Source organism: Dendrobates tinctorius, unplaced genomic scaffold (assembly GCF_039654945.1).
Source record: "Dendrobates tinctorius isolate UK_male_01 unplaced genomic scaffold, ASM3965494v1 ptg000024l, whole genome shotgun sequence".
Taxonomy (NCBI): domain Eukaryota; kingdom Metazoa; phylum Chordata; class Amphibia; order Anura; family Dendrobatidae; genus Dendrobates; species Dendrobates tinctorius.
In genome coordinates this window covers 4,347,567-4,365,049 of record NW_027361692.1, presented here as the reverse complement: position 1 = coordinate 4,365,049, position 17,483 = coordinate 4,347,567, and the positions used below count along the sequence as shown (strand labels likewise).

The 17,483-nt window shown below is 42.7% G+C and overlaps 1 protein-coding gene across 9 annotated transcripts in view; it reads left to right on the top strand.

Moving 5' to 3' along the window:
- Nucleotides 1-17,483, top strand: part of MYO6 (myosin VI) — a 362,182-nt gene that overhangs the window by 59,850 nt on the left and 284,849 nt on the right. For all 9 annotated transcript variants that reach the window (XR_012231028.1, XM_073569300.1, XM_073569297.1 and 6 more), the window contains exon 2: nucleotides 14,542-14,684. Coding sequence is in view for 8 of the 9 variants with exons in the window: in XM_073569300.1 (XP_073425401.1) it covers nucleotides 14,568-14,684 (117 nt within the window). In the remaining variant the exon portion in view is untranslated. The remainder of the gene's footprint in view (nucleotides 1-14,541; nucleotides 14,685-17,483) is intronic.

Sequence of the window (17,483 nt, the reverse complement as noted above, 5' to 3'; positions counted from 1 at the left end):
ATGAAAGGCCTCGCTCAAGTGCATGAACTCGGGCAAGACAGGCCTGTCCGAGGCCCTCTGCTGCTGGCGGGTAGTGCCCGCATAACCAGTGGCAGAGACCTGGGACAGAGGAACACGTGATGGACCAGCTTGCTGGTCACCAGCTGTCCGTGTTGCTGACCTGCAAGTTGCTTCCTGGCTGTCGGATGGCTGGGACGGGTCCGAGGTCGATCGATGAAGGACCGCTCCAGGGACAGGTTGCAGGGTGCTGCTCCAGGTGCTGTGGAAAGAAAAGTAAAACATTACTGTCATGCATTTACTAGAAGCATCAGCTGTGGAATAGAAAAGCACAGGTTATTAAAAAAAAAATATAGTAAAAAAAAAAATACAATACTTGCGCTCTAGTGGCGAGGACCGGTCTCGGGAAAGCCAACTCGCGATGATAGCGGTACTTTGTTCTGGTCCTTGCCGCTGAACCACTGCGAATCTGTCCCTCAGCACGAACATCAGTGTTGAAGCGATCCTTCATTGAGCGCCAACGTGTGCGGACTTTGTTCACTGTAGAAAGAACAAAGAAAAAACGTTATACAATGCACTGATGGCAACATCTGTATCATCTGACACACCTGAGTGAACGTGGCAAACATTCAATGCGGCATCACAAAAGAATTCAATACACAATGCAGTCACTGTTGAGCCTGAGGTCACTGGTGTGTTTACTGCCAGAATATATCTTGCAAGAAACACACCAGTATCACCAGCATTAAGAGTTAAAGCATGATCAATACAGCATTACAATACACAATGCATTCACTGTTGATCCTGAGGACACTGGTATGTTTACTGCAAGAATATATCTTGCAAGAAACACACCAGTATCAACAGCATCAAGAGTGAAAGCATGATCAATACAGCATTACAATACACAATGCATTCACACTGTTGATCCTGAGGACACTGGTGTGTTTATGCAACAATATATCTTATGAGAAACACACCAGTATCAATAGCATCAAGAGTGAACGCATGATCAATACAGCATTACAATACACAATGCATTCACTGTTGATCCTGAGGACACTGGTGTGTTTACTGCAAGAATATATCTTGCAAGAAACACACCAGTATCAACAGCATCAAGAGTTAAAGCATGATCAATACAGCATTACAATATACAATGCAGTCACTGTTCCTGAGGACACTGTTATGTTCCCTGATAGAATATATTTATCAGGAAACACAACAGTATCCTCAGGAACAAGAGTCATAGTGGCATCAAACAGCAGGGAAATACTTACTAAACGCCTTTTTTGAAGCTGCAGAGGCACTGTTCCAGCCCTCCATCAATGCTGCGGCCACCTCAATCCAGAGCTGCCGTGTCACCACAATGTGTTTGTACTGCTGGTCACGGCTGTCCCACAACGAGACACGTTCCTGGACAAGGCGTATCAGGTGCTCGTTGTCGAGATAAATGTCTTCATCCCGTTGTGGAACCTAGAAAAAAAAATTATAATCTTGGAAATTGATGAGAATCACATTAAAAAAAAAAAGGAAACAAAAGAAGAAAGATATAGAAGATGAAAAACAGGACAGAAAAAAAGGAATTGAAAATTTTTTTTTTTTTTTAAAAAAGGGATCTTCAAAGACTTGATACTTACATTGCGTCTCCTCGCCGTGACTTGGCTAGGCTGCTCCCGCTGTTCCGCCTCACTTGCCGGTTCCGATGCTGAGGTCTGTAAAAGAAAAATTATTACCCATTTGTAGAGGCAGCTATACTTACACAAAGGCAGCAAAATCCTCACCTCCCGGTCAGCTTGGGCCTGTTCTTCTTGGGATGGTGAATATTCGGATCCAGTAGACAAAAAAAAAACATTAGTACATAATATATTTTTAAGGACAGGCACACATATATAGATTTTATAATACTCACATTTTAGCTGCTGAAGCTGTAATCCAAACTTGAGTCTTGTCTCTTGTTGGGTGGGTGTATTGTCTCTTACAGGGCTTCTTATCTCTTGCAGACTGTCTGTAGAGTGTGGTCAGGCACTGCAGACCCCTTCTTTTATGTACACTCCTCCAAAACAATGTTGCTTGTTTAGGGGGTGGATTAAACAAGTGTCTAGACATTGTTTACTCTGAAATCGCGCGCGCTCATAAAGCGCTGACGTGCACACTTCACAGCACACGTCAGCGACCCCATAGACTCTAATGCTGTTTCTTTGCGTATTGCGTGCGCACATGCGATTTTTTTAACGATGTTGGGCGGAACAAAAGATGCAACATGTAGCGTCTGGTCGCACACCTGGAAAATGCGCAGCGCACGAAAACGCTGAGGCATGCGTGCAATCGCTAGACACTGCGTCCGCCATTTTAAAGATAGGGGACAATTGCGCGTGCGACCAATAGCGCACGATGCGCTGCGCGATAAACCGCTAATGTGAAACCAGCCTTAGCTACAATTTGCCAGGTTCTTATTTAATACATTCCTGACTACCTAACATTGATTCTGCATGTTGGATTTGTTTGCATGTTATCAGGCCAAAATCACCAGGGTATGTAAACTTTTGATCAGGGTCATTTGGATGTTTTGGGTTGTCTTTGTAATTTAAAAGGAGGAAACACAGTAGTTTGACAATAAATGGCTTCACCCAGCCACTAACCATGAGTGGAGAAAAAGTTTTGGTGTTATCATTCATATTCTCTGAAAAAAAGGCAAAGAAAGCAAAAATTCTGCTGGGGTATGTAAACTTTTGAGCACAACTGTATCTAAAGTGACAAAAAAAAAGCCTGCACAGAAGAAGTAGATTCTGTGTAGCTTTTTCATTTTGATTTTAAAATGATTTGAGATGGTGGTTTTAGCCTTTAAAGGGTTTGTCTGGCCTTAGGCTACAAGTCTGCAGTCACTCGATGTGACTGCAGACTTGTGAATTCTGACATTGCACTCTGTGTAGATTCTTCCACTCTGGGCACGTAGCCGCATGTACATTGTGTGGACGTGCATTATGTGATGGGCACAGTCTCACTCAATGCCAGTGTATTTGTCTTGTCGGAATGTGGCCAGAAATATGCAAATCGCATTTTTGCGGTCACGTGACTGCTCGCTCCCAGTACCAGAGGACCCTCATATCGCGCAATGTACGTGACGGCAGACTCGTAGCCTAAGGCTGGACAACCCTTTTACATATCAGGGCAAAGTAGGTTAGCTTCACAGTTGGGTCATATATTCTTCTAGGGGGCTCTATTTTACGTTCCATACCTTTGTACCTGTAGAAAAAGCACAATTTATCCTTTTTTATTGTGGGATTCCCATGTTTCTATTCCTTGAACATAAAAATGGAGCTACATACTCCAGTGTGAATCTGCCATACTGAGAAAGTAAGTTGCACAGATGTGTTTTCGTGTGTGTGCAGTGTATTTTTTTTTTTTTCTAGACAATTATTAAAGTTGGATTTATAAGGAAATTTTTCTCTGCCCTAAAAGGAAGGTAATTTTTTTACTCACAGTGTTAATGTCAATATTTCCAATCTGGTTAATAAGACGAGACATAATATTGTGGGATTTAGTAGGAAAGGATTACGCGTGGAGTTTCGGGTAAATGATTTGAATAAGTGGCATATGTTACAGATTAGGGCTTAGACCGGGTCTTCTTCTGCTGAGTCGTCAGTAAATCTCAGAGATTTAATTTTTAACTTGTGACTTGGTCACGTTACTTTTGTAGAAATAAACCTAGGTGTAGTTTGTGCATCTTGCGGACCAAAAAAAATGGTTTTATGCACCATGTATAACCACTGAGCCTTTTCTGAACAGAAAAGTTACTTTTAGGCCATGACGTAAATGCTGCGTCTTTTCCGCTACCTTTTTTGTGTGCCTAAAATCTGTGGCTTTTAAGTGTCCAACCAAAGTGGATGTGAGCTCATGAAAACTAATGCCCACGGTGCGTCTATAATACACTGCAAATTGTTTTGTTTTTTTTCTTTTTTTTGGTGCATCTTTTTCCCTATAGGCTTCTATGGAAAACTTAAAAACTGCATATAAAAAGCTAGAGTTGTAGTTTTAAGTGCAGAAACAAAGCTTTTCTGTACTAAGAAAAAAACCCACTTCAACTCTGCGCTGAAAGTGTATCAAATAAAGGTGAAAATGCATAAAAATAACCACAGAGAAAAACTAAAAGTTCAGTAATAATCATTCAGTTCCAGACAGTAGACCTTTTTTTTTACATGGTGCTAATTTTTATGGTCTTTACAAGTGAGAATTGCTCACGCACGGGCTAATTAGCTAATAATGCAGCGCAGTCTAAAGACACCTTAAAGAATCCTTGAGCAACGCCCCTTTGGTAAAGGCTATAATAATTAGCACTAACTATATGCATGTCACTGGAAGTGTATAGCAAATCTTAGATAAAATTTTGATTACTCGGGGGAGCAGTTAGAATAAATTAAGAGCAAAAACTGGTCAGTTTTGATCTGGTGACAGGTCTTCTTCAAGCCTCATTAGAGATATGTACTAGACCCCATACGCCTGCCGATATCAACAGGTTCGGCTGAGAAACTAATGTGCATGGGGCTCCAGTCAACTGATGGTCTGGGGAAGTGCCGATTAGGCATGTCCAATCATAGATCTCCAATCTCCTTGTTCTCCTGGAGATAAGCCGCCGACCAACATGACAACGGTGTAATAGAAAACTCAGGAGAACTCGGCCAAACGAGCACTCCTGTGTATGAGAGAGTTGGTGGAGATGGCGGCCTACTGAATCCTCATACGGCCTATAGCCATATGATGTGTTTGGGAGCGTAAGAGCAATGGTTATTATTCCTGATTTATGTTTTCTTCAGTTTCTAATATCATCTTGAATAAACGGCGAACACTCAGTTTTTTTTTGTGGATTCCAATCAATGCAGATTTCGTGTGAGCGGCGTTAGGTGTTTAATGTTGCATATGACTTGGATAATCTCATCTGTTTCTACTCCACTGAGATTACAAGTTATTTTATATGCATATTATTCCACTACTTGGATTTTTTCACAAAGTGAGTTTTGTTTCAATACCAATTGAATAAGAAAATGAAAAATTTGAAATAGTCTTCAGAAATTATGTATCTACATACCCAGTGTAGACCTGTTTGTTCCCACAGTTCCACGTGTAGTCTGATCCTCCTCCATGTAGTCATCCATTTGTCTCTAGCTTCCAGAAACGTTCCTTGAAATGGATATTTGGGGAATGTTTACATTGATTGCATTTAGTCATGTGGTTCTCTGGTTTTCATATTGTTGTGGAGTCCAGCTCTTTGGACCCTACCCCTAAGATCCATGTACAGTGGAGGAAATAAGTATTTGATCCCTTGCTGATTTTGTAAGTTTGCCAGCTAACAATGACATGAGCAGTCTATAGTTTTAAGGGTAGGTTAATTATAACTTTGAGAGAAAGAATATCAAAAATAAAATCCAGAAAATCACAGTGTATAAATGATATACATTTATTTGCATTTTGTAGTGAGAAATAAGTATTTGATCTCCTACCAACCATTAAGCGTTCTGGCTCCTACAGACCAGTTAGACGCTCCTAATCAACTTGTTACCTGCATTAAAGACAGCTGTCTTGCGTAGGAGGGGCTGCTGATATGTCTTTAGCTTTGTGATCTTAGACTCCTGTCCACAGACTCAGTCAGACTCTAACCTATACAACATGGGCAAGACCAAAGAGCTTTATAAGGATATAAGTGACAAGATCCTAGACCTGCACAAAGCTGGAATAGGCTACAAAACCATAAGTAAGACGGTGGGTGAGAAAGAAACAACTGTTGGTGCAATAGTAAGAAAATGGAAGAAATACAAAATGACTGTCAATCGACATCGATCTGGGGCACCATGCAAAATTTCACCTCGTAGGAGATCCTTGATCATGATGAAGATGAAAGATCAGCCTTTGGGCAAGCTTGTTAATGATCTTTGCCAATGAACACCTGGATGATTCTGTGAGTGATTGTGAGAAGGTGTTCTGGTCAGATGATATAAAAATTTAGTTCTTTGGCATTAACTCGCCGTGTTTGGAGGAAGAGAAATGCTGCCTATGACCCAAAGAATACCGTCCCCACTGTCAAGCATGGAGGTTGACAACATTATGTTTTTGAGGTGTTTCTCTGCTAAGGGCACAGGATTACTTCACCGCATCATAGGGAGAATGGATAGAGCCGTATACCTTAAAATCCTGAGTGACAACCTCCTTTCTTCGGCCAGGACATTAAAAACGGGTTGTGGCTGTGTCTTCCAGCAAGGCAATGACCCAAAACATACAGCCAAGGCAACAAAGGAGTGGCTCAAAAAGAAGCACATTAAGGGCATGGAGTGGCCTGGCCAGTCTCCAGACCTTAATCCCATAGAAAACTTTGGGAGTTGAAGCTCCGAGTTGCCAAGCGACAGCCTCAAAATCTTAATGATTTAGAGATGATCTGCAAAGAGGAGTGTCATGATCCAGTTTGGATATGACAGAGAAAATGCACAAGTAACCTTTTTTTCCTTGAGCTGTTTTGCTCAGGTTTGGTTTTGCCCCAGTGGCCACAAGTGTCATTGCACTTGATGTTTTCTGTGCTTAGAGATACTTTTGCCCCGGTGGCCAGCATGGTCTTGCACTGGTGTTTTCACTTCTGGGTTTCCCCCCGGTGGTGGTTAGTGTAATTGCACGGGGATCACTATAAGGTGTGTGTGCACGTAATTATAAAACAGGTGTTATTGCTCTATAAAAGAGTGTCAGGTGTGGTAATCACTGTTGGTGATTTGCAGCTATGGTGTCAGCAAGGAGTTCATGCATGGCTTGGTGGAGTGGCAGCTATGGTGTAGAGCTGCACTCACGATGCTGGACTCGGTTGCAGGAAAGCTGGACTCTTATGCTGGATTCTGTTTCTGGACAGCTGCAGGCAAGTGGTAGACTCTGTTTGCTCCAAGGCTGCACTATGGTGTTGGATCCGGTCGGAGGAAAAGATGCACGCAGGTGGTGGGCTCTGTTGCTGGGAGCGTAAGCAACAGAGCAAAGCTAAGTGGTGTTTCCCTGTTTTGTCTCTTTTCCTTATGTGTGTTTTAGTGCAGTGGTGGGATTAGTTTCCGCACCGTCCACTTCACTAGTGAGGGTTTAGGTGCAGGGCGAGTCAGGGTTTATAGGTTCCTGATCGGTGCCCGGTGCGGAACCGGCCTAGGGAACATTAGGAGTGTAGAGACACTAACGCAGGGGAGTGCAGGAGGTCTCCACTTCCCCGTTCCCTATCGCAGGGCCACCTTTGTTATTGTTACCCAGGTTTTCCCTTTTATTGTTTAAATTTGCCTTACTGGAGGCGGGGTTTCCAGACATACGTGTATTTCCAAAATTCGCCTTTTGGAGGCGGCGTATCCAGCTGCACGTTTTATTATTTAAATTCGCCCAACTGGAGGCGGTGTATCCAGGGTCACGCGTGTCATCTAAATCCGCCCTGCTGGAGGCGCTGTGTCCAGCCACGCCTGACCCTGACAAGGAGTGGACCAAAATTCCTCCTGACATGTGCGCAAAACTCATCATCAACTGGAAAAAAACATTTGACTGCTGTGCTTGCCAACAATGGTTTTGCCACCAAGTATTAAGTCTTGTTTGCCAGAGGGATCAAATACTTATTTCTCACTGCAAAATGCAAATAAATTTATATAATTTATTCAATATTATTTTCTGGATTTTACTTTTTATTCTATTTCTCAATGTTAAAATTAACATACCCTTTAAATTGTAGACTGTTCATGTCTTTGTTAGTGGGCAAACTTACTGTATATCCGTGTTTCCCAAACTTCAGTCCTCAGAGGCCCAACACGTTATGTTTTCAGGATTTCCTTAGTATTGTACAGTTGATGGAAGTATAATGAAGTCATCAGAAACTGCCGCAAGTTCTCTAACCTGTGTAACACTAAGGAATTCCTGAAAACATGAAGTGTTGGGGCTTTGAGGACAGGGTTTTGGAAAGGCTGATGTACATGAAGGCTGTGTGGAGAGTTTGAGACTCTGTAGCTCTCTACTATACAGGTGTGGGCTGTATACCTTGGTATGGTTTTTACAGTTGTGGGCTGTATACCCTTGGTATGGTTTTTGAATAGCACCATATTGTGGAGTTGTTATCCTAGAAAAGTAAAGCCATTAGCTTCTGATGGACCATGACACATACAGTACATACAGTATCGTTTTACTCGTTATCCCTCTGTGTGTAACATCGTTAAAACTTTATGACCTAGTTGAGGTAATGTTTAATTCTTACCCGCTGTTTCTTTAAGCAGTGGTAATCTGTGAGTGTAGGTGAATGTTCTAGGGACATGTTGGACAACCCATCTCTGACCAGTATGCATTTGGCGGAGTTCTAGTACATGAGGTGTGGCTACACTGTTATTGGGCCTATTCAATGTCAACTTTTACTTATTAAATCTACAAGTTTTCTTGATCTAGACCCGGGATGTCAAACTCAAATACACAGAGGGCCAAAATTAAAAGCTAGGACAGAGTCACCGGCCAACCTTGATATTTATTTAAGAGATGTCTACAGTTGTCGGAGTTTTTTCTTATCATAAAATATAACGATGAACCTTTTCATATGGAAACAAACTTAAAGGGAGTTGTCCCAAGAACAAAGTACATTTTAATTAGTAGATCTTAGATAAAATATTGTAATAATATTATATGTTGTGTAAGAGCAGTTAAAAGCATATGCCCAATAGCCTAATTTCAGTGTGTTATAAATATGCAAAAAACTTGAATAATACAGATAATATAATATAATGCCCACAAAAATGCTCCGAAACACAGTAAGATACTCCCACAGTACCCGCAACACGCATGGCATGATGACCCTTGTTATAATAATAATCTTTATTTTTATATAGCGCTAACATATTCCACAGCGCTTTACAGTTTGCACACATTATCATCCCTGTCCCCGATGGGGCTCACAATCTAAATTCCCTATCAGTATGTCTTTGGAATGTGGGAGGAAACCGGAGTACCCGGAGGAAACCCATGCAAACACGGGGAGAACATACAAACTCCTTGCAGATGTTGTCCTTGGTGGGAATCGAACCCAAGACTCCAGCGCTGCAAGGCTGCAGTGCTATCCACTGAGCCACCTTGCTGCTCTTCTGTACCCCCCTTCTTCCATCAACTCACTTCTGACAAAGTATGGTGACCCCACACAGTATGATTCCTCAACTGTAATACCCACACAGCCCTCCATACAGTATATTGGCCACATAAAGTGCTCCATACCGTATAATGATCCCCAAATAGTCCTCCATACAGTATAACGGGGCCCTGCATTGCCTTCAGTACAGATTAATGGACACAAAAAGTGCTCCATACAGTATAACGGTCCCACATAGTGCTCCATATGGGGTAAAATGGCCCCATACAGTGCTCCGTACAGTAAAATTGCCCCACATAGTCCTCATGCAGTATAATGGCCACACAAAGTGCTCCATACAGTTAGATGGGCCCACATAATGCTTTATACAATATAATGGCCTTACCTAGTGCTCTATACAGTTTAATAGCCCTATATAATGCTCCATACAGTATAACCGGGCCCTGCATTGCCTTCAATACAGTTTAATGGACACACAAAGTGCTCCATATAGTATAACGGTCCCACATAGTGCTCCATATGATAAACCTAGTCCTCATGCAGTATAATGGCCACACAAAGTGCTCCATACAGTTAGCTGGCCCCACATAGTGCTTTATACAGTATAATGGCCTTACATAGTGTTCTATACAGTTTAATAGCTCCACATAGTGCCCCATACAGTATAATGGCCCTACATAGTGCTCTATACAGTATAATGGCCCCACATAGTGCCCCATACAGTATAATGGCCCTACATAGTGCTCTATACAGTATAATGGCCCCACATAGTGCTCCATACAGTATATTGGCCACAAAAATGGCTCCAAACAGTATAATGGGCCCCACATTAAAAAATTAAATATTCACTTTTACCAGTTCACCCTCTCCTCCAGCCTCTTCATGGTGTCTTCTAACCTTCTGCACATCTTGGCACAGCAGGCGCGCTGCACTGAGAAGTCAGGCACAGAGGGAGAATGATGGGAGAGGGAGAATCCGTTGACACTCCTCCCTCCATCATTGCTTTCCACTGTTTCGGCATTCAGGATGTGAGATGCCGGGTGAGGGGTGGGGCCGGTGCCAGTGATAAGGAACAAATATACTCGCATCACTGGCCAGAGTTTGACATATGTGATCTAGAAAGTTCATTAAGAGAGAGGGTTCCAGTTGGTATTAAGTATATTTTTCTGCAGCACATGCACCATTAGTGTGGATCAGCCAGTAGTGCTGGCAAGCTCTGAACTATGGTTGAGTGGCTAGCCCATGTGGATATTCTTATTAGTGGCGAAGCTCAGGAGACCTCTGGAGTGCATCCAAAGAGAATATAAGCTGCCAAGTTTCCTATGATTGTGTAGCAGTGGTTGTTTGTACTTTACCAGCACCAGAATATCTTCATCCAAATCCTTGTAAGTGTGAAGAAGACCTGTTATTCAACATCTGTGGAGAATCCATTTTGAATAGTTATTTCCCTTCAAATACATCTTCGTCAAAGCAAGATGGTCTCCAAGTATTTTGCCAGGTTTTTGCCACCTAATCTGAGAGCAGCATAATGTAGAGACAGAGACCCTGATTCCAGCGATGTGTCAACTTACTGGGCCGTAGTTTAAGTTAAATTACTTTTATCAGCAGGAGATTACCACTAGAGGACTAGTAAACCTGCTGCCAAGTAGTCCCCAGTATTCATGAGCTCGGTATAACCCCTTTACCCACCATCGCTCATTAGCAGCTTTCTGCCCTTGCACAGTGTATATAGGAAGCTGTCAATCAGTGGTGTTAGTGGGGGTTATACAGAGCTCAGCATGCATAGAGATGCTAGATTTGCAGCAAATAAAACTGGTTTTAATAACAAATGTAGTATGCAAGAAAGTAAGTGATGCATTGCTGGAATCGGGGTCTCTACACCAAAATTATGCTGCTCTCTGTTGGGGAAGCAAAAGCCTGGTACAGAGTAGGGGAAAGGAACATTTAGCATAGTGAGAGACAGTCAAACATAATCAGGTTGGGCTGCAACTGTTTTTCTTTACCCCAGTGCTGGATTCACTGCCACCCAGCTTAGTACAATTGTATAATGTGTTACATACAATAACTTTTTTTTATCTGCTACAGAGAAAGAAGAGCTGTGTGTAATCTTGTTCACACAGCTAATTCTGAAAGTTACGTGAAACTACATGTACATTTTAAAGAATAATAGTGTGGTGTCTCAGATTCTTGATAGTGCATCATCCAGGTCACATCCCTGCCGATGCACCCACTGACTTCCTTATAAATCCTTATGGTAAATATACATCTCTGAGTTTTACTCAACACTCTTATAAATATTAACTGTTACTGACCTAAAACCACTATGACCAATGTTTTCACCTTTTGCATGGCTTGTAATATGTGGCAGCACCCTGGATAGTGGACATTCTAGAGTTATACTGAGCTTAGCAACTATATTATCTCTTGCAGAACAGATGATCTATTGAAAAATTGTGCCAAGTCTTTTGTATTTCAGTTGTGTTTACATTTTGCAAAATTTGGTAATTAATATCAAAAATAAGCCTGCTCCAATTATGCTAAAAGGGTGTGTTGGTAAGTCTTTTGGCTTGTTCAGTTGGTACGCTCATGCAACACTCTCCAATTCGTACAGTAACATTCCTTCATTAGTGCACTGCACTGTGCTATAGTGTGGAGTGTGGAGGAAAATGCTGCAAAGAAGGCCTTCAAAAATTAAGGTCTTAACAGTTTTTTTTTTTTAAAATTAATTAACAAAATGCCACGTGATTGAACAAAAGAGATATCTAAATCAAATCAAAGTTTGGTGTGACCAACCTATTCTGTGAAAACTGTATCAATTCAACTAGGTACATGTTCACACTGTTTTTGAAGGAACTCTGCAGGGTGCTGCTTCCAAACATCTTGGAGAACTAGCCACTTATATTGTGTGGCTGTAGAATTGCTCAAATCCTTTTACTCTTCATGAAATCCCACACCACAGACTTGATGTTCAGATGATTTCTTCTTTCATGTCACAGGTTGACTGAGCACAGCAAAAAGAAACAAGGTAGTTATGCTGCATCAGAAGGATTTGCCCCAAGCAAAACTTTTAAAGCAGCCTGGAGTTTCAGGATTCCATTCTAGCTCTTTTGAAGAGGCATTAAGAATTGAGCATCATTGGGGGCTGTAGACACAGTGGTCGGCCAAAGAAACTTAGAGCAGAAGACACATTATTCTTTCTTCCCTTTGAAATTGGAACATATCCAGCAGTGCCATCAGCTCACAACTGACAGAAACTAGTGGGACCCAACTACACCCATTTGTTCGTAGAAGTCTGTCCAGAAGTGAACAATTGCAGCCAAAAAGCCATACCTTCAACATGGAACGAAGGCAAAGCGACTCAACTATGCATGAATACGTAGAAATTGGAGTGCAGAAAAATGTCACCAAGCTCTCCATACTGATGAGTTAAAATTTTAAATATGTGATGGTAACAGAAGACTATTTGTATTCCGAAGGGATGGAGAGCAGTACAACAATGAGTGTCTGCAAGTTTGGGGCTGCATTTCAGCACATGGAGTTGGGGGTTAGTCAGGAATAATGGGGTCTTCAATGCTGGGAAGCCTAGGCACATACTTCATCCATCATGCAGTACCATCAGGGAGGTATTTGATTGGCTCCAGATTTCCACAGGACAACTGCCTCAGACATACAGCATCATCAATCAAGGTGAAAAACAATTTTTGTGTGGTATTGAATTCTTTTTAGATATTACAAACGTTCATAATGTCCATTTTTTGCAATTCATTCATCACGAATTTGCTAAATTGCAGCTAGCTTCAGCCGCAGTGCTTGTGAAATGTGACCATGCAATGTGATGTAGACCGTCATCATGGATAATATATATTTTGCTGATGGCTTATTGCTTATCCAGGACGCGTTCTCCGTTTTGAGTGTATGACTCAGGGTGCCTTTATTGCACGCTTACAGTACGGTGCAGCCGTAATAAATGACGACTAATAACACTGTGGAAACGCCTAATCATAACCTGTTGTCCTTTCGCATAGTATGTGAGGGTTATGTTTTTGGTTCTCACCCAAGTTTGTCGCTTGGCTTTGCTGCTTTACTCCAGTATTCTTCTGACAAAGGCATCCATACACATTGCTTTTATGGTGAAGAAAGCAGGGACATAGTATACAGTAGAAAGAACTGGCAGCCATGAGCATTGATAATGTCTAAAGCTTGTCATTGCCTTTAATAAAGGCACCTTATTGGTGCTTGAACATAGTCATAAAAGAAAGGGAGGTGTAGTAAGGTGTGGTGGCATGTGATCATTGCCTGCTGGAGGTGCCCAGCTAGACACCTTGTAATTAATGTGTGTTGTAAGTGGAGACGATATCTTCCATATAATTTTTTTTTTTTTTTTTAATTTAATGGAACATCCACCTAATGTATTTTATGGTTATATATATATATATATATGGTATTATACCTTATACGTATTGAAACCCTCAAAAGGTTTTCTCAACACTTTTCCAAAAATGGCATGTTGCTTATGATCGGTGGTGTTCTGACCTCTGGATCTCCACCAATCTTCTGCATAACTGGGATGCAACACTGACCCATTCAAGTGCAATTTCCCTTAGGCTGTGTTCACACGGTGCGTTTTTTTCTCATTTTTACCAAATAAAACGCTTAAAAACAGCTTCCCATTCATTTTAATGAATTCTGCAATTTATGTGCATATTGATGCGTTTTTTTTCCGCGAAAAGAACGCATCGCGGAAAAAACCGCAGCATGCGCCGCATTTCTGGCTATTTTCTGTGTGTCTGGGGACGCGCGGAAAAAACACTTAAACGCACTTTTTTTGTGCAAAAAAACGCGCAGAAAAAAACGCGCGTTTTCTGGAAAGGAGTCCTGTTTTCATGCAGAAATTTTCTGCATACTGTGCACATAGCCTTACAGCTAGTTGGCCAGGAGAGCCAGAGGTCCGATCCCTATTGATCGTAAAGTGATGGCATGTACAAGCCATCTTGTAGAGAAAAGCCATCGTGTTCTAAGATGGGAAAACCCCTTTTAAAATGTAATGGAAGGAACACTTGAATCAGCAGATGCTTACTGTTGGCCAGCATAGTACATTGTCTTCTGGCCAGAGATGTGGCGTCTGAGTCGGAGTCTGAGCCCATTTTGGTGGAGTCTGAGTCGGTGTGATGGAAATTGCGGCGTCTGAGTCGGAGGTTTGGCTTACCGACTCCACAGCCCTGCTTCTGGCTATCTTGATGTCTGATATACTGCTTAACCTATTGTATTTAGTCACATGTATGAACAACAAATGTCAGTATCTTACCCTATAAATAATACCAAATGAGTGACTAAATGGATATTTCCATATAAGCCCACCTTTTAATACATTATCGTTGATATGAATAATGATTATAATGGGTGTCTTGTTTTTCTTTTTAATTTAGTAAACTGAGAGCAGTGGAAGAGCACCATGGAGGACGGGAAGCCAGTCTGGGCTCCTCACCCAACTGATGGCTTTCAGTTGGGTAACATTGTGGATATTGGGCCAGATTCTCTAACAATTGAACCACTAAATCAAAAGGGAAAGGTGAGCTTTATTGGGTTTTACTGCAACACTTTAGAAATTGCATTGCTTAAAATATTTTTTCCAAAGATTCCTCATATTTTTGTTGAACGCCTTGTGCCGCTGGTTGGTCTGTGTAAATGGACTTGTAGGGACATTTCCATAAATATTCTTCATTGTTCAGCTGGTGTCCTTGAACATGTATGGGCAGGTTGACCCAGTATTAAGGCTTCCCATACTCATTAGGCCTCCTGATTTTCCACTGACAGATGGTATTGGGTTGAGCGAAAAATCAACCAGTGTAAATTTAAACACTTGTTCATATTGTTCTCCAGTAAGTTGGTGTCTGGCAGCAGCTTTCTCCCCTCGTCTCATTAAAAGCATATGAAGGCTCAGCCAACAGTTTGTGTATGAATATGGCCAATATAATAATCTTTATTTTTATATAACGTTAACATTTTCCTCAGCGCTTTACAGTTTGCAAACATTATCATCACTGTCACCGGTGGGGCTCACAATCTAAATTCCCTATCAATATGTCTTTGGAATGTGAGAGGAAACCGGAGTACCCGGAGGAAACCCACGCAAACACGGGGAGAATATACAAACTCCTTGCAGATGTTGTCCTTGGTGGGATTTGAACCCAGGACCCCTGCACTGCAAGGCTGCAGAGCTATCCACTGAGCCAGTATGGACTACAATGTGTATGGTGTAATCAGTGAAATGCTTAACCAGACGATTGGTTGTTCAACACTTAGAAGTAGGTTGAGGCTAACTAATGTGTATTGCCATCTTTTATGTAAGTATAACATCCTGTTCCCACCAGATACCTAAATGCCTTTCCTGCGAGTTGTAAATAGAATTATATTAGAAAATAGATTTATTTTTTTTTTTTGACCACTAATATAATTATATAGGGTGCACAATTTAACCTTTTATGTGTAAGGTAGTCAAGTAGCATAACCACACAACAATGCTCTGTCTCTTGGCTGTCTAGACGTTTTAATCCCACAATTAACAAAATATTTAATCGTCATCAACTTACATTTGAAGGCAATGTTCACTTTCATAAATAATTTCTGTGCTTGATTCCAAAATCAGTCTATGCCTATAGCTCCTACGCTTGCCTATGTGTCTCCATGGTAACAGACTACAAACACTGTGTAGTCTGATGCTACAGTCAATACTCACTTTGATCTGTACTGTAGCTCTTATGAACATATTTTATATTAATACTATTGTCAGTTACCATATTTTTCAGACTATCGGACCATAAGATGCACCCCAAATTTTCCGAAGGATAATGGGGAAAAAATATTAATGCACCAAATGGGGGGGGTTCGTCTTACTGTCTGAATTCAGCTTATCGGGGGGGGGGGGTTGTTGGGGGGAATCGGCAGTGCTGGTGGAGCGGGGTCAAAGGAGGTGTTCGGTGGTCCGGTGATGATCTGACTCCCATCCCAGACTGGTGCTGGGGCGTTGCCAGCTTCTTGTGAAAGTCTGGCGCCCTCGCACATCGATTGCTGCAATGTGGTGGCATACGGGAAAATGGCTGCCGGAGGTGGCGCATGCACAGATTAAGATCTTGGCACCGAGATCTTGTCTCCTGAGAGAGAACTCGGGACGAGATCTCATTGACGAGATCTCAATCTGCACATGCGCCGCCTCTGTCGGCCATTTTCCCGGAGACCACCACATTGCAGCAATAGAAGTGCGGGGGCTCCGGCCTTTCACAAAATGTTGGCGGAGCCCTCGCACCGCCAAATACTGTAGCATCAGCCTGGTATGGGAGTCAGATCACCGAACACCCAGGGCCGCAGCTATAATGAGGCAAGTTGAGCCAGGTGCTGAAGCGGCAGGCAGCAGGGGGCGGCATTATGCGCTCCTTTACCCGCAGCACCTACAATTTATCTTCTTTTTCTTTTTATTTTTTATATAGCGCTAACATATTCCGCAGCGCTTTACATTTTGCACACATTATCAATTTAGCCTCTGCACGCTGGTGCAAGAGGCTGTAATTGATGAGATCACAGAAGGGAAGGAGTCAGGGCCCCCTGATCATGTGACCCCTGACTCCTCCCCTCCAGTGACATCATCAAAGGTCCTGTAGTCGCTACTCTCCTCATCTGTAGCGTCTTCACTCCGGATATCATGTGACCCCTGACTCCTCCCCTCCTATGACCTCATCACAGGTCCTGTGTGCATCAGCCCTTGTTTTATGCAGGACTCTGCTGTCTGTGCTGGCTGTCATCATCCTGGATGAGGGAACTTTATTTGTGGGGTCAGGGGGGGTTTACAGGGTGGATGTACCAGAGCCACGAGTGTGTGAGGTGTACGGAGCAGAGCTGCACATGTACGAGGTGTACGGAGCAGAGATGTGTACGGAGTGGAGCTGTGTGTGTACACGGAGTGGAACCATGTGTGTGTGTACGAGGTGTACGGAGCGGAGCCATGTGTGTGCGAGGTGTACGGAGCGGAGCCGTGTGTGTGTGAGGTGTATGGAGCGGAGCCGTGTGTGTGCGAGGTGTAAGGAGCAGAGCCGCGTGTGTACGAGGACCGAGGTGTACGGAACGGAGCCGCGTGTGTGGGAGGTGCACGGAGCAGAGGTGTACGGACTGGAGCCGTGTGTGTACGGAGCAGAGCCTCAAGTGCGTGAGGTGTATGGAGTGGAGCCGCGTGTGTACGATGTGTATGGAGCGGAGCCGCGTGTGTAAGAGGTGTACGGAGCGGAGCCGCGTATGTACGAGGTGTACAGAGTGGAGCCGCGTGTGTAAGGAGCCGCGTGTGTGGGAGGTGTGTGAGGAACACGGAACGGAGCCGTGT